The sequence below is a fragment of the Electrophorus electricus genome, chromosome 19 (genome assembly GCF_013358815.1).
Source record: "Electrophorus electricus isolate fEleEle1 chromosome 19, fEleEle1.pri, whole genome shotgun sequence".
Classification (NCBI taxonomy): domain Eukaryota; kingdom Metazoa; phylum Chordata; class Actinopteri; order Gymnotiformes; family Gymnotidae; genus Electrophorus; species Electrophorus electricus.
In genome coordinates this window covers 12,296,233-12,318,576 of record NC_049553.1, presented here as the reverse complement: position 1 = coordinate 12,318,576, position 22,344 = coordinate 12,296,233, and the positions used below count along the sequence as shown (strand labels likewise).

The 22,344-nt window shown below is 42.2% G+C and overlaps 2 protein-coding genes across 2 annotated transcripts; both read right to left on the bottom strand.

Moving 5' to 3' along the window:
• Positions 1-371: 371 nt before the first annotated feature.
• On the bottom strand, positions 372-4,775 carry foxf2a (forkhead box F2a). Its single transcript, XM_027019044.2, has 2 exons — positions 3,394-4,775; positions 372-1,556 (listed from the first exon to the last, which is right to left on the bottom strand). Exons 1-2 carry the CDS (start codon positions 4,376-4,378, stop codon positions 1,390-1,392), a joined length of 1,152 nt encoding a protein of 383 aa, XP_026874845.1. The 5' UTR covers positions 4,379-4,775; the 3' UTR covers positions 372-1,389.
• Positions 4,776-8,903: 4,128 nt separating this feature from the next.
• Positions 8,904-10,395, bottom strand: foxq1a (forkhead box Q1a). The gene has a single exon (XM_027019058.2). The coding sequence runs from the start codon at positions 10,393-10,395 to the stop codon at positions 9,415-9,417; it is 981 nt and encodes a 326-aa protein (XP_026874859.2). The 3' UTR covers positions 8,904-9,414.
• Between the last annotated feature and the right edge of the window lie 11,949 nt (positions 10,396-22,344).

The following is a 22,344-nucleotide window of genomic DNA, read 5'->3' as shown; positions in this document are numbered from 1 at the left end:
GGCCTCTAGTTGTTTTCAAATAAAGCATTTTCATTTGTTAGCATATCAATGAATCGGTATGAATATTTATGTACGTACTGGATCTAAACAAAATTCTGATAGAGTAAAAAAACGGACAATTAATTTGTGCTTGTCCAACGTGGGCTTTTCTTATAAATCTCTGCGTAGCCTACATGATTTGATTTCGAATTTTAAACCTCTCAGCATTTTACGGTCAAAGCTAAGGAAACAGTCTAGCTACTAGGAATGCTTATCCCACAGGGAACCCAAACCAGTCCAACTAAACTCAAACCAGTCCAACTAAACATTGTCTTAAGTCGATTAATAAGCATAAACCCATTGTAGTTTTTTGAGAATATATTGTCTTTATTGAACTGTACATAAATGCATTAAGGCAACCTCGCAGGAAAATCTCCTGTAGAAAATAACGTCTGCAGGATTTCACTGGCGCCCAGTGAATGCTAGATGTTAAACCAACACGGAGATTTTACTGTGATGTTGGATTAAAATAAGTGCTGTCATTAATTATCTTTTACACTTGGTTTATGTATTTTTCCTGCTTTATATTTGGAAGTCAAAATCCATAGAAAGTTATACCCTGTAAAAGAATGGCAATGTGTCCAATGGCAATCGAGGGGTCTGGAGTGCGAGTTTGTATGAGGCTTCATAGCATAAGGCCGTCTTAAATAAGAGCGGGTGAAATGCAACTTCCTTGGTCGTCTTTGTGCTGTGGCTCGTGTAGGTGAGAAACTACGACATACAGGCGCAGAAACACGGTGCCTTTACGTGGAATCGTGAATAACGTTTTTCCCATATCGGATTTTTCACGTCTCTTTTTTTTACAAAATGTTATGGGGATTTTGTAATACATTTATGATGCGTTTATGGGAAACGTGTGTCTATAGTCCTACTGTAGCAACCCATTTTCAATTTTAACACCGCCACCGCCCACTAACAGTATTCTCAATTATTGATAAAACAAACAAACGAACAGAAACCTTTATCTTTGTCATACAGAGACATGGGTTCAGTTCAGGCGTAATATATATGGTCAAAAGTGAGTCGTCCCCCCGTCCCACTGGACTGAAGCGATGCTCTGAGATACTGCTATTGGGGAAAGCCCAAACAGGAGTCCATAAAGAGTGCATTTCAACGGAACGCTGATGTCCAACATGAGCCTGTGATTTTTGTCTTTTCTCTTGATTTTCATAATTTATGCTCGGAGACCCGTAGCCCGTGCCCGCTTTTACCGTTCATATTGACAGACGTGTCGTCGAATGATTACTTAAAACACAAACTGCTCCGCATAGCCGGTCCACCTTCTGTCCTCCGCTCCCCTCGTCCGGCTCTGCCCTGCTCTTCACGCACGGCTCGACGTCACGCCTCGGCCTACATCACGCACGGCTTGACGTCCTGACAGACGCCTTGGTGATGCAGCTGGTGATAGTACGACCCGCCGGCAGTCGCGTGAAACGAGCCCAGGCCATTAAAGTTCAACACAAAGTCTTTCCTGTCGCAGACTGGAGAAGAGTGCGTTTGATAGCGCGGTATTCCCACTGCAAGTAAAGAGAGAAGGACCAGCAGGTTAAACATCTGAATGCTTTTTCTTATTTATTTTTTTTTTTTTGTGCTGTTGTTGCTCGTATCCGTTTTTATGGAATTATAAACACCTGACCTGTGCGTGCTGTTCGTTTTTCTTCATTTCGATTAACGTGATCAATTCAGCTCGAGTAAATGGGCTGTTGTGTCTCAACCAGGGTATCACCCGATCTTCGGCAGGCGCGCGATTACCGTTAGGCCTTTGTTCAACAGCTACTTTAACTCGTGCGTCTAATTCATCTCTAACAGGCTAATAGTACCAGGCTACAGCTACATTTAGTTTAGCACTGATATTTCAGTTGTATAAACAATCGGCTAATGTGGGGTCTTCTGTGGATAAAGGTTACTGAGTTCTAAAATTGCGTTTTGGATTATAAATCAATGTTACCCGCAGCTTGCCTTCACATTTACGTTTGTAGTGTCGTGACACGACACAGATCAGCCATGGAGACCATATTTGAGGTTGTGTCGAGATTTGACCAGATTTGATGGTTCAGTGCGCGGTATGTTTTGTTCCACGCTACACGGTAGGGCATCACCAGACCCCGCTTTCGAAAACCAACATTCCAGGTGATTGGCAGTTCTGCTTTCGCATTACGAGCTCAGAAGGAGGTCCTGTGTGTCTAAATGGCCTAGTTAAAATAGGCCTCACATTAGGTTTCACAGCGTCCTAAGCCTCTGAGAAACTCCCTAGGGATGTTCGCCGTTTGCAAAATCCTCGTCGGGTTTGGGTTTTCATCCCCAATCTTCTGGCAGAGACAACGGTGTTTTCTTAACCCTGAATCCGGGGTTAAGGAATGATTGTAGTAATGCTGTTTCCAAAAACTCCAAAGAACACATAAAGCGGCCCTTTAGCTCAGAAATCCACGGCGTTCATTACCTGAAGATGTTTCAGAAATGTTACAGCTCTTAAATACAGTTACAAATATTAATAGACATTAGTATATTTTACAGTCAAACTTTATATATCATGTAATTAATTAGGCCTGTAGCCTGGTCGTATAGCCCACGTGCTCGTTAGGCTATTTGATGGCGCTTCTGATGGTTCACGTAAATTGTACCATTTTCCTGTGAATTATGTTGGAAAATAATCATATTTACAGGTAGTAGTAGTGTTCGTTTGTTTGATTTTAAAGTGGAAAAAAATGATTAATATCTTGAATATTAAAATTGAAATCGTGTTCCAGTTCCTGATATATTAAAGACAAGACGAATAAAAGGCAGTAACCTGTGGAACAACTTAAAGGTATTTCTGCGGATCGAGGTGGAATTATCTTTATTCATGTGCTTAAAAGGAAAGTATTTGCAAGTTGGGCCTTTTGTAATTAGGTTGTCGAAGGTCGCTGGCAAAGCGTTTTAGTGACGTGTATGTATAAACAAGTAGTGTACGGAAAAAGGTGTTTCGAAATCTTCACGGAACACAGAAAAAAACAATAGGTGTGTACAATAAATGATTACAGTACATTTGTTCCACTTTTACTTTACATTTTATTGTTGTTATTGTTATCTTGCTATTCTAATGTAAAGAAGCATCTAAAGTTTATCTTTGTCCAAAAAAGGTTCATAACCAGTTCTTCTTTTCTGTTTTACTGCTTTATATTTAACCTATTCAGTGGGATGTGCAGTTTGAGTTTAACAAAGTGTACCGTATAAAACAGTAAGATTATTTGTTTATGTATTTATTTGGCGGGGCCTTTTCAGCTATGATTTGAAACTAGTTATTGCAATTGCTGGAAAATAATAAAACCGTCTATATGAAGTCACGAATCAAGAGTCTAATACAAACCACTTTACCTGAGATGTCGGCTGCCTCCCTGCCGCTGTGATGCAGATAGCTCTGTTCCAGGGAATAGGGCGACATGCTGGAGTGTAAGCCCGAGGAAGACGGGCTACTGGAGGCCAGGGGTTGCTGTTTGATGTAGGGAGACACGCTGGGTGAAGCCCAGTGTGCCGATGCGGCGGTGTAGGGTGAATGGCACTCCAAAGAACCGGCCATCGTCGGCGGTGAGTGCAACGGGCTGTTGCTGCTATCTGGGCCATACTCGCTGCTCGAAGTCACCTGGCAAGCCGTCATGTACGTGGACCCCGGGTTCGGCGACATGTGAGGGACGTGATGAGGTGCCCCGAGTCCGTCGTATCCTCCAGGAACTCCGGGAACCGCGTTTGGCATCATGTCCAGATTGTAACCATTCGCGTGACACGCTAGGGACGCTGAGGGTGACTGAAAGTCAAAGTTTTGGGTCAGCATGGACGCACCGAAACCAATACCGTTCATCATGCGATACATGGGCTTTAGAGCTTGGCATTTCCTGCGGAAACCCCGGGGTCTGCGGCGAAAAGAACCCTCTTCGAACATAAACTCACTGCCGGGATCTATGGTCCAGTAATGACCCTTTCCCGGGCGACCCAGGCCTTTGGGGAGTTTGATGAAACATTCATTCAGAGACAGATTGTGCCTAACGGAATTTTTCCAGCCTTGATAAGACCCTCTGAAGAACGGAAAACGTGCCTGAAGGAACTGATAAATTTCGCTCAGCGTTAGCCTTTTGGTCGGCGAACTTTGTATAGCCATTACAATCAAAGCGATGTAAGAATAGGGTGGCTTTTCAGGGCGCCTCATACCCGAATTAGACTTTTTGCCTTTGGTGCTGCCCGCAGCTGACGTGTTCTCCAGTACCGTCTGTGAGCTCTGAAGTGCCGAGTGCACTGAACCGGACACCGGACTGGATCTGAGAGGAGGTGGTGGATCCAGTTGTTGCTGCGAAGCCTCAGTTGTCATCCTTGCGTTGCGCTCTTGTCCAAAATCTAACAGCCCCAAAAACGGAAAGAGAGAGTCAAACAAAGCTTTAGGTTTCGTCACAATCCTGGCCAAAATTCTCCTTTGTAATTCAAGCCCCAAGCGGAGCTGAAGTAGGATACAGTCCTCCTTCTTAATTATATTTCCAAGGATTTTTTTTTTCTTAAAGGCAGAAGATTTTAAGTTGCTAGCAAGGGAGCTCCGGTGAACCGCCTTGCGCACCGGTCACAGTTGTGCTTCACGCGACCAGCTATGTGTCGCCAAGACAGCGACTCGCCCTTAGTCTCATGGTAGCCATCGCGAGGACTAACCCTTAAGGAGAAAGAAACTCAATGCTCCGAGGCCCTCTTGAGCATAGCCAAGCGGCCAAACAAAACGCGACCACCTATCAATTCGTAAATCTCTCTCTGCCCCCTAGATCCTTGCTAAATCCCTCCAAGAAATCGCCCTCGACTGCGAAGACCCACCCCTTTCCAGCTCTGGCCCGTGTCCAGCTATCAGTCCAGCAGGAGTTTCTGCAGAGTCCGAGAAGAGCGGCTCCCCTCCTCCCTCCCAGAGCCCTAATACACGCAATAACGCCATTTATCAAGCTCCACTGGACGTTTCAGTCAACAGCGCCACACGCCAAACGCCGGGCTCAGTGCTTTCAGACCCACGCAACAAGTCATTAATGGCGAGTTCTGGTGATGGTTCTGGCATGAGGACGTTGGAAGCTGAGATGGAAAAGTACTTCTTGAGAGAATTAAGCCGCTTGAGCCGCTCTTTTCGGCGGAGACTACGAGTGTTCTGTAGAGGCGCTGGCTATGAAAACGTTTTTTTTTTTGTTGGGGTTTTTTTTGTTGTTGTTTTTTTTTTTTACCGTCACCGAATTTATCTGGAAAGCGGAGTTCAGAGTGGAGGTAGCAGCTGTGCGCTCGCATCCTCTTCAGAAAGCACGGTTGGGGGTGGGCGAAGGAAGAGTGTCTCTCGTTATGTGTACATGCTTGTAAAGGGCTGTTCTGGATAAATGGCTTTGACATGAGTGGAAGCATGCTTTTTCCATCAGCCGCTGCGAGGCTGCCTGGATACCACACACACTGCAGTTTCAGTTTACCGTTCCGGGTCGGAATCCTGTCCCTGGAGAGCTGCACTAATTAATTGTAGAAAGGGGACTTATTTAGCTCTGGGACTAATAATAAAATAATAATAATAATAATAATAATAATAATAATAACAATAATTATTATTATTTTTATTATTATTATTATTATTATTATTATTATTATTATTATTATTGTTAATAATAATAATAATAATAATAATAATAATAACATCGATTCATTCCAGTGTACATTGATAATGAATGAACAAATATTCTATGTTAGAGTAACCATAATCTTTCGTAATTCGCCGTCTGAATAGTAGATGTTTTCGAAGAATTGTGTTGAAATATGTCTGAATTATTTTGCTTTATGTTTCAGATATGGTTTTTAACCCAGCTAGGCAAAACCAGTAAAGCTAATGTCAGTGTGATTAAATACATTTATTACGAAACACGATTTATTCAGCGCCCTTGTCGTTCACCCCCCCCCCCCCCCCCCCCCCACCCCAAAAAAAAAATTTAATAAGAGTGACGTGGTAAACTAGATGCTTGGAAATGCGTAAGGCATGACCCGCGACTCTAATTTCAAAGCCACTGTTCCTTGCGCGCAGGTTCTGGCTGTGTCGCCGCTTTTATCACAGAAACCCAAAAAGGATGTGAAGATAAAATCAACTCTCGTCATAACAATAAAGGTAAAAAACAGAATATCCACAGAATTTCCGGCAACATCAAAACTAATATCCCTGCTGCGTTCAGGATGCACGAGCTGCTTGGAGGAAGCTTTGTTTGGTGCAAAAAAAAAAAAAAAAACCTTAAAAGACTTTGAAAGTTTTAATGGGAGCACATTGTTATACCAAGATGCTGGATTCTTCTACTATTTTGGTGACCGTTTAGCTAAAGTTGGACAGAAGCGCGTGAAGTTTTTGAGAAGCTTCGCGCGCTGGCTTCTGAAAGGGGCTGCAGAATGCAAACCGTGACGCTATTACTCTCTGCTCGTGAATGGAAGCGCTTCGCGCGACGGATATTTGTAGTTCTAGACAGAAAATATAAATACTGCATAGCTACATACGCCTGTCTCCGCTCTCAGGGAAATTCAACATAGAAAAGAAAAAAAACAACACTGAATTTTGAGAGGTGCCTATCTTGACCCCCACAAAACCACACAATCCGACTATAGTTTATAGCAGAAAATAAACAAAAAAATCTAATTGGTTTAATAATGACAGTACTACTGGGAATTGCTAAAAATAAACAAAAAGACAAGCAAATAAATCTTAAATAAACATATAGTGGAATAAATATATTGGGCTCAATTGGCGGAAAACCTTTCATCTTGATTATACATAAGCTACATATTGCATATATAATTATGCTGGAAACATAATTATGAAATAAAACTAAAACGGATTATGATTGTGGAAACCAATAAAAGTTAGTCCCGCGTTATTTGCTAGTTTCGCTAGTTAAAATAGAGCACGCGCTAGATAGAAGAACACACCGTGACGTTCATTTTAATCCACGCGGAAAGATCCGTAGGCCTCACTTGTCAGTATGAGGGAGTTCAGCCTACGTGCCATGTTTCACATGCTGCCATTCAAAATGAAGCCGAGGTCCAAGTGTGCGCGCGGTTGAACGGGGCCGTGAGCCTCGAGTTCGCGATGCGTCTGCTTTGTGGTGCTTTGCAGTGCTACCTGTAGGCTGCAGCATTGGCCCTGCCTTATCGCTGCGCCGCAGTCTTCTGTCCTCACCTGCATGCCAACGATGCGATAACGTTTTTCTCTCTTTGTCTTTTTTTTGGCGGTGTTCCGTGGTTCGTTATTCCGTCTGAAAAACTCCGCATTAACAATTTGGTTTCACGTAGAATGTCAGAACCGATAATGCCCGCGCTTTCGTTACTGATTTGTTTTTCTTGCGCTCGCGGATAACACTTGAAACAGCGTTTTGGTGTTGTTTGCAGCTTTACGCTGCGATTAAAAAAACAGCACATTTTGTCGCCAGTGTTTTGCGTATTTTAAGGTTGTTTAAGGTTGTTGTGAATTTCCAATGTTTCCAATGTTTTTTCTTTATATATGTTTCACAACTTTCGCCACAAAATTGCACAACCGCACTGAACTGACCAAAACATTTGGGTACTGTCTTATCGTTTTCAGAATTGATCCGTGTACTGCAGCCTAATTTGAAACAAAAACTTAAATATCTCGATGTGAATTTGTTTTAATGTGACGGGGTTTTTATAGCCTATATTTTGCGGTTTGCCAACCTTTTAATATGTATGGTGGCTGTGTGTGAAATGCATCGAATCCTCACATACAACCTATATAATAGAGGTTGTGAAGTTATTTGCAAACAGGCGGGTATAAAGTTGACAGTAGGCTAATTGTATTCAAATGTAACGTACTTCTGTACACCAAGCAGCGCAGAATAGCAGCTTTTTTTTACAGGCGACGGGAGACGTTTATTTACAGGCTGCCGGTGTGACGTGGCAAAGTAAAACTGGGTCGTTCAGTAAGCAGTGACCTGACAGAGGACTGATAGAGTCTGACACAACGCCACGTTAGAACAAAAGGCCAGTCAGCATAAAGATTCGTACAGCTAGTACCGTTACATGGATCAGTGGTACGCCTCCAGCTTAGCCTAAAAGTAAATGAGTTGGTAGTCATGTGACGTTGTTTTTGTTGTTTTTGTTGTTGATGATGATGCTGTTGTTGCTGTTGGCCACAGGGATTTTTATAGTGTGGCCTGTGATTTTTTAAAATGATTTTTGTTGGGGGGTTTAGCAGGAATTGTTCTTCTGTTATCTTCAAAACGAGTCAGCTATGACTAGACCACCTAATGCGTTGATGTTACAGTTTTATATTAAAAACAAGGGCAATTAAATGACGCATACCTAATTGTTCTTCAGGACCGTGGACAGCTCGCACCTCTGCCGTGTTTTTTTATTATTATTTTTTTTTTTTATCCAGCACTGGTCGTGGACTCGAGTTGTCACGCGAGGTGTACCGTAGCCTGCTTTAAAATATGATGACCGTAATTTTTATTTTTGCTGCAATGGATTAGTATGAGTTAACATTTTTAAAGCTTTAATGGTAGTACTTTACCAAACCTGTTTTACCATTTAGGAGACTGACACTTTTTTTTTCTTTTTGTGCTACACACACACACACACACACACACACACACACACACACACACACACACACATACAAATTGATTAATGTTAAAGGTAATTCTGCTGTATGTCATTCCAGTTCTTTAAAAGTTTATTTTTCTGTATATGTCAATTTTGTTTATGTGATCTTTTTGATCTGAGAGTTTTCATATGGAGATGGACTTAATCTGCATTTCATCTCGCCAATGCTTTAATGGGAAATACACACACTTTGCACCCGTTTATCTTTGCAGATGAAATAAACTTTATTACTCAATATAAAAATGGCATGCATTCTTTCAGTAGAAATTTACAGTGCTGTCCAGTTTAAATATGTGACGCAACTATCACACGAAGGCCAGTTGTGCTTGTCTCTTGTACCAGTTAACTGAGCCGCGACGTCAACATTGCTCGACTTCTCAAAAGAACATTGTTAGCCTCGTTTCATAGCAAAGACGACAGACCAGACCAAATGCATATTTCGTTTAAGGCAAACTGAATCTGTACCAGCAACATTTAAACAAATAAAACTTACGTACAGTAGGGAAAACGGCTAACAACACGTCATAAATACATTACCAAATAAGAGTTTAGTCTGGAGAACATGAACGAGAGCAAAGAGCTCTCTCATTGTGCGTGAACTCCATTTCATACGATTCCAATATCTCATAAAAGACCAGAACCAAAGTTTCCAAGGAAACGGAATGATGAAATGTATTTTGTTGACAGTCAATAACATGTTCAGTACATATAAAGTGCCAAAATGTCCTAGCCAAAGGTCTCATATCATTATGACAGCAGATAGTCTATTTTAAATGGATGGAAGAGCCCAGCTTTCACTGCAGAAGCTGACACATGCGCAGCTGTCGTCGCCTGGGGCACTGAAAGGCACTCGGAGCTTAGCGGAGCGGGGAAAAAGTCCCTTTGGTGGTGGTGGGCGTTGATGTCCTCGAACGCGCCCCCGTAGGCTCGAAGCACCTGCGCTACGTTAGTGCTGACCAGGAGGGTCTCTGCGTGGGGGAGTGTAACAGGTGGCCCGCGCATGACGTAAGGCACCACGGGCACTCGCCTCGGCCAGCTGACATCGGTGGCAGCGGGAGAGCTTCTGTGGGTCTCCTGTACGGCGCGCTCCTCTCTCCTGAAGGGTCTGCTCAGGATGCTGTCAATGGCGAAAGAGCTTGTAAATTTGGCGCTGGCCGGAGCCGCCGCGACGAAGGAGTCCCCGGAGTGCACCGCTGTGCCTGCCCTGGCGTCGTCATGCTCTTTGCTGGACTTTTTGTTGATGCGTTTTCTTCGGCGCCGAAACACGCCGTCGGCGAAGGTATATTCACTGTGCGGATTCAGCATCCAGTAATTATCCTTACCCCACGGTCTCGACGGGTCGCGGAGCACTTTAAGAAAACAGTCGTTCAGTGACAGGTTGTGGCGCACCGAGTTCCTCCAACCGGTGTAACTGCCTCGGAAGAACGGAAACTTTTTCATGAGGTAGTCATTGATTTCCGCTAAAGTCAGGCGTCCCGAGCTGGAGTCGCGGATAGCCATAGCGATTAGAGCGATGTAGGAGTATGGTGGCTTGGGTCTCCGAGTATAGGGTTTGCCTTTGCCCTCTGCGCCCGGTGCGACAGGTGCGGGGCTGTGCACCACGCAGTCTCCGTCCGAGCCCAACTCCTCCTCTCCCGACAGGGGCGAGGGGATACTGCCCTCAGCGTCGCTGCACACCTCCATCGGTTTCGCGTCGTAATGTCCGCCACAGAACACTTCCAACTTCATTTCTTGGGGTGTGGGGGGGGGGGGGGGGGTGTGGGGGGTTGTTACAGGCGTCTCGCGTAATTTCACGACGAGTTTAACGGTCCAGTGGGTTTTCTTGCAGATGATGCCGCTATAAAGCCCCTGACAGACGCTCTTCAAAAGTAGAAATGTTCATCTGAAGTTTGGGAGATCGAGTTAGCTGTTAGAAAGTTAGAACGACCGCCTAGGCATCCGGAGTGGAAACTTTAAAGAAATAGCGCAGATACCTGTAAACGTGCGACGAAACATATCAGAAGCAAGCGGTCAGCTGTCTAATATAGTCCCGATACCTCAAGACCTGCCTACGGGGGCGGGGCTTAATGCCTTAACCTTACCCACCGAGGAGCAAATAAATAAGTAATAAATCCAGATTTGGAAACCAGAAACAACACTATGACACATACTTTACAGTTCTCAGATTTATCGAACCACATCGTGATTACGAACGCTTCATATAGCTGTAGTCGTCTTTGCCCGATTTGTGCAAACTTTCATCGACTAGGCGTACCACCTGTTCCTCGACCTACCTGCGCATTTGTGCACACCTTCGCTAAAGAATTTCACGCGAGACAACCAGGTGGCGTGCGTTTACCAGACATTCATCAGCTCGGCAGAATTTTTTTTTTGTTGTTTTTTTTTTAATTAGTTTTTTTTTTTTTAATAGTGATGGCTTTGGAAAGGCTTATGCAACTTAGGCCGTTTAAATGTCATTAGCCTGACATAAACATACTGTATAAATAATCATTTATGACTAATGTCAAAGATATAGATGCAATAAATAATTTGCGTAATTCAAAAAGGGCGGGACGGGCGAGGGAGGCCACCTTACACGCGATGTGTGCCGAACAATGTCAAGCATTTCTGTCTCGCGGCCTTCTGCGCAAATGACATTTTTGACCGGCATGCAAAGAGATCTTGTGTCCATAATTGGTGGCCTGCTTGACAGGAGTTTGAGAAATAGACCTACCCATTGAGCTGATGTTGAAGTCATACGGAACGTCTTATCTAAAACAAACTGTGTATATTCACCGCGTTGTTGGCACCTGAATGGTTAGATCACTGATGAATGAGGATTTGGAAGCTTGTGCAGTGTCGATGCCTCGATAGGAGTAACCCCGTAATTAAAACACAATCCACGTTAATTATAAATGGGAGTTTGTTACATTTTATTGTTGCAATGAGAACCATATAAGTGAATTCCAAAACCCTATTCCCTCGGTGGACTTCAAGCTGTTGGCATCTTGAAGGACAGAATAGTTGATGAAAAACGTGACAGATTTATGACGCTACACGATTGCACAACGGTTATCAGTGTAGTATTCATAAGAAGCAGTATAAGCTTAAATCCTGTCATGTACTACAAACAAAATAAGGCTAAATGTATTTGGGTCAAACATCTGATCATTTAAAAGCATGATCAAAGTTGATCAAGGTGCAATATGTTTAAGGAACATCATTTGTGGTGACTTTATGGATCTCCACAAAAGCACAGTGAGCCTACCTGACACTGAAACAAACAAGCTCCTTTATATGTACATACTGAAGAATCCTGAAGACATCATATATATATATATATATATATATATATATATATATATATATATATATATATATATAATTTTTTTTTTCTTATTCAAAGTTAAGTAGCCTTGACAGAAGGCTCAGACAGGTTAAGCAAGACATGCACATATTTTTAATAACAAATAATGTAGTACTGAATGGTGAAAACACTCTCTTGGATGCATTCTTCTCTTGAAATGATTACTACACATTTGTGGTTCCCTTACGTAGTCGATCACAAAGTTTAATCAACCACTTTGATAACTCCCAATTAAATAAGATAAAATCAACATATTTTGTCCTAATATATCATATAAACTCTAATATCCCGAATATGTACTAGTAAAATAAAATGGTTCCTGAATACAGACCAAAATAGTTTAAACGACTGTGGTGTCTTTCATGGGAAACTTTAAAAGATCTTTTTTTTTTTTCACTTGAATAAATCTTAGTAACTGTAACTTGGTCTGAAATAAGAGATAATGTGCATGTCCTGACATGATATATCATAGCAACGTCTGACACAAGCGTATGGAGTAATAGCATACATTTTGTTATTTGTGATGCGTTTATGAAAGACAGTAAACGCGGTATATTCATAATCACAGGCTGTCACGACATTTAGTCTCACAGGGATTGTTTTGAACAACACAGACACATGCATATGAACGTATTTCATTGGGCTGTGGGGCTTTTTGGGAGGTGGTATTGCAGCCTATGGCACTGAAAACCTGATAATGTAATGTAATGTAATGTAATGCACCAAGCTTGCTTAAGCACATACTGCCACACTGTGTAAACAGATTTCTAACACAGTTTTAATTTCTGCATTTAAGTAAGTTGGACTCCACCATAAACGTGTAAGCTGAAACTCCACCGCCGGGGTTAACTCTGGTTGTGGGCTCTGCTCCCACTGGCCTGTTTCAGCCTTGCTTGAAACAAAAGTTTTGTTAATTAACTGATTAAGTGGTGTTGAAGCTGGGAATACCCTGAACTTCAGCCCTTCCAACCAACATTTTCACACCCATTTTGTTGAAGATGCACAATGATATATGAAATAAAAAGAGGAATGCACATCCAAACAAAGCACTAGCATGCACGCACACACGCACACACACACACACACTTCCACAGATACACATTTTCAAGTGGTTTCAGGATTTCACTTCAAAGTCCTGGCCCATGACCAGCATAAGGAGTTGGGGTTTTGCACAGATAAAAGCTAATGCAGACATCAATCTCCCACTTGTTGTGTCGGTAAGGCCTTCCAACAAGGTCTGAACCCCAAACTGCTGGGAACAAAGTGAGTGCAGTATACGGGAATTTTAATTAGGATTTTAAAGGAGTAATATGTCATTTTTTAACACCAAAAAGTAGCAAACAATATTTATGAAAGCGATTATTCATTACTTTTATATATTTTCTCACATGAGAAGAAGAATCAAATTGATATGTAGTCTTCAAATGAACCAATATATGATCCATGGAGCAGGTCCCCAACATGGAGGAGGCCATGTTTAAAATAGATTTAGTACCAAATCCAGGCACATCCAGGCTACTTGATGTCAGTATAAAGGCTGTTTCAAAACATAAAAGAATTATTGGAAAAACGATGCCCAGCTCCTGTAAATAAACAAGTAAAGCAAAACAAAATGAATCAATAAACGAAGTGCTGTGAATGTTGAACTTGTCCTTACTTGTAACACTTTATATTTTTTTATATTTCAAAGCCATATTAAGGGGCCCTTGCTTGTGTACTGGGGCCAGGGCCTGGGGCCAGTCAGCTCTCCACATGAACCTGAGGGGCATCTGTTGTTAAGTGTCTTAGCTGGAGCTGCTTAGATCCAGCATGTATTAAGTGAGTGAAGGTGTCTTTCCTCACCAGACCTGGTTTACAAATAGATCTATATATAAAGGATACATAAAATATATAAACTACTCAACATGTCTTTTGCTAAGTTTCAATATTTTATATAGTCATGGTGTCAGGGATCTTGATTCAAGTCAGTTAAGAACCTTAACATTTAGTTCTATTAAATTTAATGAATTTATCTTAAAATATAATTCAATTAAATATTTAATTTAATTCTACAAGTAGCACTAGGGTAGCTGAACTTTCTCTCTGTTAACACACACTCACACAAGTACTTGCATGCACAAACACTTCACACCCTCAGCGTGAGGTTGTGACCCTTTGATGGCACCTGTGTGGAGTTTTTTCCACTCCACTGGTGGTTTCCTTGCTTGCTTCTTATTGTGCTGCAATGTCTGCAATCCACCAGCCCTCTGACACACTGCATTCTTACTCATGTGGGCAGAGACCAGCACACTTTTGCCAAGACAAATAAACTGCACACCGGCAATTAACTGTTCGCACAAACCAGCTTTGCAGTCCTTGCTAGTCTGAGCTTCAGGAATAAGCTGGCATGTCTGTCGTACCCATGATTTGCATATAAATAAAATTGGCAATGTCACTTCAGGTTCATGAGCGCTGCATCTGGTGAGCATAGCATTATGGATCCCTGATGTAGGCTATTGTTGATCATGTCCTCATAGCTGTATTTAGCACTTATGTTTATGGAATTTAGCTGATGCTTTTATCCAATTATGATTGAATACAGTTTAAGCAATTGAGGGTTAAGGGTCTTGCTCAGGGGCCCAACAGTGGCAGCCATGGGGCTTGAACCGGCAACCTTCTGATTATTAATGAAGTGCCAGTATTCAGTATACAGTACTGTATTTAGGATTGTATCCTGCGCAGTGTGGAAAGAAAAGGACTGATCTTAAATTAGAGTTCAAACTGCAAATGGTTTGTACATTTGAACTATTTGATTCTGTACCATAACATGTTGATAATTTTTCATTTGTGTGTGTGTGTGTGTGTGTGTGTGTGTGTGTGTGTAATGACGGGTGGATTCAGCAGAGTAAGTCTGTTTTCACCACCGTTGACACGCAATCTCAGGTGAAGTCAGTGTTTTTGAAGTGGTGCGTGTTGACTGCGGCTTTGCGTAATCCCGCTGCACAATGACGACGGCTCAGATGTTGTGTTGGTCCTTCTCTCCTCTCACAGGTCTCATGTGTTGTTTTGATCGCCCCTGAGGTGGAGCTTGCCGCCGCACTTCTGCGTGGGCGGCCAGAGACACAGACGGCCTCAACTCTGCGAACCCAAGCCACGCATTCAGAAAAAAACAAAACAAACACACATAAAAAAAACAGTAGCTCAGAGAAAGAAAGAAAAAAAATGCTTCAGTGCCAGTGGAATGCAACACTTTGGTTAAACTGAAAATAAGGGAAAGAACTGGTTGAAAAGAAGAAGAAGAAAAAATCTTGAAAAAGATTTTAAAAAGATTGAAAAGTTGAAAAAATCTTTATTAAAATGTGTTGAAAAAAATGAGAAAGCTTTCATATATGGGCTAAGTGTAACATATTTTCAACCATCCTTTGTAGCAGATCTTATCAGTGAGTCTTTAGATATTATCTGGATTTGGACTTTATTCTACATAAGGATAAGCAGAGGTAATGGTTACATTTAAACAATAAAGCAGAACACCCAATCAGAGATGTTTTTCTTCTTAACCTGGTAGGATTTACAGGTTTGGACATAATATTTGAAAACATAATGCGTTGTTAAAATTATGTTGTTGGTGCAAGAATATAAACTGAATATGCCAGCACAGGAACATATAATTGAAAACAGAAGTGAAAATGTTTGATCAGTTTTCACGAGTATAAGCACATTATATAAATTAAGGCCTAAATGTGTCTGGACGGTGTTTGACATCATAATTACAAGTGATGAGCTAAAAATTAATTGCCCACTTAATTACTTTAATTATGGTATTAAAACAGGAAACGTTTTGAACAGCCAATTGAATGTGCCTAGAAGATGGAACAGCAGCTGTCTCTACTCTTGAGGGCTGATAAATATAGGATGTGACCTCCTAGCCTTTGTGCTTCTTTTTGCAATCAAAGGCATTAAAAGGCAGGTTGCTCTCTTCAGGTTGTGATGGAAAACAAGGCCAGAGTACAGCAGTGGAAACCTAGTGGGCTGCTCCACCTGCATGGAATGTGAGTGTAAAATAAGCTTTATTTATAGCACATCCCTCAGGCCTGAGAAAATTCCATGTAGTCACTCATTAAAGATCAAGCTCTTCGACATTGATCGAGCCCGAGACCAACGAGTGTTCAGCGCTTTAGTTATTTTTAGTAATCATTTCTGTAATGTAAACAAGCTTCACAAAGCAGTCCCATGGACAGTGTCCTCGGCCCTGTGAGGTAGGAGCGAGGCTGTTTGCGCTGTTCCACCGGGCAGTTTAGGTGACTTGTCGAGATTTATGACGATGTCACCTGCACTCTGCTGATGGCTCTGATTCCACCAGGCTGTCTGTGGGCTGGTAAGACAGACTTTGCTTTAGGCAATACACAAAAGCTCATATGCCTTCTCTGGTTTTGACTAAACCAACACATTTTGTTCCAGTCTGAATAAATGTACCTCATGCAGATCGCTGTGGATTTCTGACAGGCAAATTAGATCGAAACTAAAGAGTTTTGGAGTTCCAATTGAGTTGGCTCCAATTGAGCCAAAGATTCATTCAGAAATGTCGTTGGTTTGTTTATAAGAGCAGAGGGTCTATACATACTGTCCCGCACAGGATGTCCACTGTCTGCGCAGGGGGTCAGTACTGGAGGTACACGCTGAGGTATACTAAGGTGTAGGCCAAAAGCTGCGTCTGTGCGACCCTGCAAAGCAATAATTTAAAGAAACACCAAGAAAGCGGACCATTATTTAGTCATGTTCTTGTTTCTCAATGGCAGTTATGCTTCCATGTTAAGTTACTAACATAAGCAGAATATATGGTATGGCAGGGATAAGGTTAAGAGTTGTGGGGTTCTCCAGCCAGAGTGCAGTATTATGAGTGACCCATGAGGCTTGTAGGACCAGTGTGTGGTAGTGACTGACAGAACACCCTTAATCTGATGACACCCGTCACTGACAGGTTTGCTGTGTGAATCTCTCTCTATACTGCTTGGGGCCTGATGGCAAACAGCTTCTTCTAATAAGCAGGTTTCCTTCACTACCAGATGTGTTTCCACGTACCTCTGCAGCATGGATAACGTGTTACCATGGATAACGTGTTACCATGGATAACTTGTGCTCAGATCTTCTAAACATATCTAAACATTTTTGATCCCAGTTAGTTTTGTTGTAAAGTATTTTTAAAAAGAGCTTTCCCCCAACTCTGCTTTTTAAAACCTACAAAATGTACTGTTTTCACTGTTGCTGAACAGTTCACATTTTTATCGCTGCATCAGAAAACGGACACGGTTCTCGTTCCACTGCAAGTGCTTCACCGTCTCCCGTCAGAGCTGCTTCCTTAATCCAGGAGATATCGGGAGAGTATTCCTCCGATGAAGATCTGGCCCGGCTCACTCACCCCCCCGTACACTAGCCAAGCAACGAGGGCGCGCGGTGTGGTCCCCAGCAGTGTTCCTCGCAGAACCGCCGAGAACCAGGACGGAGCGGCAGAGCTACGGACATGCGTCCTTTAATTTCTCCCCTCTGTGTTTACGCATGGCCTTCCAGGATGAAATTGTTTCCAGCAACGTGGAGCGACCAGCGGGCCTGAATATAAACAGCTGTGAGCAAGGGGCGGCGAGAAGTGGCTTGACTTCGCCGGTCAGGGGGCACGATGCACAGGACTGGAGGGAGGCATTTATGGTTTACTGCTCACTCTCTCCTGTTCTGCCTGCCTCACTGCCGAGTTCTGTGGCGATTCTTACATGTTCAGAAGCACATTCGCCTTAGGACGTGCGGTTGTATTGGGCTTAGTAGACTTATCGGAGGTAGGACCATAATCCAGTATTGTTTTTAAAAAAAAAAATGTTATGGCCTTATTACCTTGTGAGAGACAGAGAGAGAGAGAGAGAGAGAGGGAGAGAGAGAGACAAACGCAAGAGAAAGACAGAGAGAGAGGGTAGTAACTGTTGCTAGCTCAGCACTCTACAAAATTCATGGCTCTTTTGGAAAAAATCTCCAGAACAGACCTGGGCCACAGTCAATCTGTGCTACTAACTATGTCCTAATAAAGAATTCTTATTGTTTTCTGCCATGACTTCACTTCACAGAATGTCATAAGATTCCATCAAGGAATGCTATTCCATCAAGGAATGCACAGGTTCTACACAGGTGCATTACTCTGGACAGCCAACACAGGTGTGTTACCTTCACAGGCACAATACTTCTCAAATGTCCGAGGAAGAAAATGTTCCTACAATCATTGTTTGTATTCCCTGCCCAACCCACACAAAAAATAAGCACTGAAAAAAAAAGCCCATGACTGTTCTACTGCCTTAGAGGAACCACAAACGAAAAACACTTACAATGGAGGTTAAACCATGTTTGGTCCCCGGGTGAATATGGACCGTGTGATTGGACAGTCTGCGCTTTGCTTTTGTCACTGGGCTTTAAGATCTCCTAGATCTCTGCTTATGGGCCAAAGGAAAAAAGCAAACAGTCCACTGAAATATATATATAAAAAAAACCACCGACCTGCAGGCGAGGTCTCTTGTTTAATCAGACAGCCTTTGATCTGACTGCACTTGGATAAACAGCTGACTTTTCTAATTTAGTGTGATCTGTTGTTGGTGCGAGATCAGGCAGTGGCCATGGTAGGGTGTGTTGGCCAATGGCACTTCGTGGGAGCACTTTGGTTTCACCCGGTCCAAAGCCGTCGCACAATGGCATGGTGGAGTTTTTTTGTTGTTTCTATGTGAGCAGTGCTTATAAGTTAAACATTACAGACATGCTGTTTGGAAAGTAACGAATACCAGCTCTACCCAAAACCTAACAAACTTTAACTGTTTATAACATTTTGAGATAGTGAGGTTCCATACACTGCTCTTGATCTCCTCCTTAATTAGGCTAGACTTGTTTTGAAAAGTCTGCCATGTTATGTCAGGGTAATCCACTCATCACCATTCTATGAGCTGCCTTTGATATTCATTCATTTTAGTTTTCGTTGTTGTAAACATCTTTTGTCCGCTCACTATTTCTAACACTGACTAATTTTATTTGAATCCTTTAATTTAGATACTTTTAATTTTAAAGAACTTTCTATATTTTGGAACTTTTGAAACTTCCCAGTGCTTAGCTAGCTTAATATTGTTGGTTGCCTCTGTGTGTGAAGATAACCTCTGTGTTTTCTCTTTTTTGTCTCATGGGTGAGGCAGTCCCCATTTTGCAGCAGGACTAGGATTTGTAAGGTGAACCCCCTCAGTTATATCCTGAAGTGGGTGGCATGTTTTTCTTTTCTTGACAAAAATGTCATGCATTCATGGCTACAAGCATTGACAAAGGCACACACACACACAAACACACACACACACACACACACACACACACACACAGAGAGACACACACCTTTAGAATAGTTAAGATAAGCTGTTTTTCTTTTGACAGCTTAAAAAATAAAAAAATATCTGACAAGGTTGAAGAACACCCAGCGTACTACCTTCTGAGGAATCTGAACAATGTAAACTGTCGTAGATAATTACCTTCTTTACCATCTGAAAAAAGCCTCATCTACCTGAAGCTCTAGCCTGCAGTACTCACACCTCAATCAGTCAGCTTAATCTCCGTCTGTCTCAACACACACACGGTGGTGGAGGCTGTGCGTGCGACGTACCCCATAAATATTTTGATATTTAAGATGTTTGTGTCGGAGATCACGGCTTTTTCCAAGGCAAGCGTTAAGATGATCAGTCTTATACACACGCACCATAGTGGGAATAACTCAAACACTCCATGGGAATAAGAACACATGTGGAATACCAGAGAAATTCCAAACATGCCTTTTGTTGTTATTTATGTGGCAGACCTTGGTTTAAATGTACTCTATGGCATATCTTACTTGTGTATTTTGTCCTAAAAATAAGGCCAGTCACTAGAAAGCATTTGTTAACCTGCTTCTGTTTAGCAGCCTACACACAGAGCTCTAGTCCACCTGATATAATAAAGGCTTTAACATGGGGAAAAAAGGCTCTGTGGTTTTTTGTAGACCTGACTGTAAAAAATAAAAGTATCCAAAGGCCTTCCATACCCAGACTAGAAGAGAATAACTTATCTTTAAGGGTTATCTTTAGGATTGTTAAAAGACCTCTGGTGTTCCCACACATAGTAAAGTGGGTGTAATTATAATATATAAAATTATATATGTAAGAGGGTTTTGCATTTAGGAACAATATAATATAAACAATTGGACAGTGGGACAGTAGCCTTGGTGGTGGTGTGTAAAATAGTCCTCACACACAACGTAAGCAGGGGTATAGTGGCAGTGCTCTGGGGTTTTCTGCTTTAACTCATCTCAGTAATCCAGAGCTGAGATTCACACGTCTAAACACCAGCAAGCTGCCCATTATCCTCCAGTAATCTGGCCAGTTTCTTCTGATGCGCTGCAGTTTGGCCTCGTAAAGACAGCGCCCGGCGGCACTTTAATACCTGACAATGAATCTGTGGATGTCAGTAAACAGACGTTCGAGTTCCTTCACGCCCCTTGATATGAGCAGTAGAAAGCAGAGTTAGTGAAAGGAGCAGGTCTTGGCATGCTGAGAGGTTTCTATTTTGGTTTTGAAGTCTGCTCACCTTGGGGATGTAGTATACAGACTGCCACAACAGATGGGAAAAGAATGCATTAAGACCATCAATTAAACTAACTCTGGAGCAAGGTTAGCTGCAGGTGACGAGATGCGTGGAGTTCAGAGCTCTGTGACCTAAACACAATGAGAGGGCTGCTTTGGTTGACAGGCCATGTGTGGTTGTGATATAACCTTGGACTTTATGGCAAAGATTTAAAATTTATTCATAGATCCTGTGACCTGAACTGTAAAATCATTAAAAATCTACAACATTAACAGAAAAGCACAAACATTGGTTGGCTAACAGTGATTGAAAAGTAAAAACCACAATTAGCGTGGTGTGTTTGAGCATTGTAAACTGATGGCTGTTCTGTCAACATTAGCATTCAATGAACTGTTCGTTAAAGGTTTACAATGCGTTGGCTCACCAAACAATCCAATACAACGTCAATGAAAGTAGTGCCAATTAGCACCATAGCATGAAACCTTGCTACCAGTACAACTATCTTTTAATCACTGGGTTCCACTAGCACGCTAACTCTCTCTTGCTTGCCGCACACATCTGTTAAGTGTCTTCGAATTGGGTGGGTATTTTAGCTTTAGGCTGAAGCTTTTCAGGTGGATGTGGGAATGGAATGCGTAGGCCTCACAGCTTACATGAGGAGCAGGGCCGAAGGAGGCATGCCAGAGTAAACTCCTTTACCCAGCAAGGACTCACGGATGAAAGCCATACCAATTATTGCCTGCTATGGCATCTGTGAGTGTGTGCGCATGTGTGTTAGTGGGGGTGGGAGGGGTATTGGAACCTTAAACTCTAACCTGATTTACCATCTCTTACACCATCTGCACAAATTCACGTTAGTCTACAGCATGGAATTTTAAGTAGTTTGCCAAAAGCACTTGGCAAGATCAGATGTACTGGTTCCTAGTGAGAGGTAGCCTCCTGAGTGTTGCCTCAGTCCTGCGCCTTCCTAAACCTTCGACAGGCTTTGCACAAAAAACCACATAAACCATTTTTAAGATTTAGACATATGATACTACAGCATGAAAAAAAATTAGCCGTCTTTATTTTGCCGTTGTATTCAGAATATCTCTGCTTACTTTAGTAACGTGGAGCGATCATGAAGTGGACGCATGCGCTGAGAAGAGCGAGATTTATTAAGGGGCAAATCCATAATCAGAGTAATTAGTACGATCCAGGGTCATTGATCCAGTGTATATGATGAAACAGACAGGAAAACACAAAAACCAAAACTAGACAGGCTGAACAGACATGAACACAGCTAGAACAGCAAAAACGACAAAAGTTAGAATAAACACGACAGGCTAGAACAACTACCACGGGCAGAATGAACATCACAGGGCTTTGAATCACAATATAACAGACAGAGGCAAGAATTACAAACAGAGGCTTCAACTCACAATAACCAACCACAACACTGCACAAACACAGGGCTTAAATACATGGTCTAATGAGCACTAAACAAGACACAGGTCTTGGAACAGAACCACAACAAGGAAGTAAAGCAAAACAAAGACACAAGACAGGGAAACCATGGAGACATGGAAACCATGGAGGCAGGGATGCTAGGAGGGTCGGCAATCATGAGACTTTTCGAAATATTCAGTTATACAATAACCATGTATCCTATACTGTACAGGGTGCCTCAAAAAAGTAAGGAAACACCCATATAAAATGAAGACGGTTTGGCACACTGACTTAATTTTAGACACAAG

Bases quoted from the DNA above. Each gene is read 5' to 3' on its own strand.
- foxf2a (XM_027019044.2), bottom strand. From the start codon at position 4,378: ATGACAACTGAGGCTTCGCAGCAACAACTGGATCCACCACCTCCTCTC. The intron at 1,557-3,393 runs GTAAAGTGGTTT...CTTTACTTGCAG, and splicing joins GGAGGCAGCCGACATCTCAG to TGGGAATACCGCGCTATCAA.
- foxq1a (XM_027019058.2), bottom strand. From the start codon at position 10,395: ATGAAGTTGGAAGTGTTCTGTGGCGGACATTACGACGCGAAACCGATG.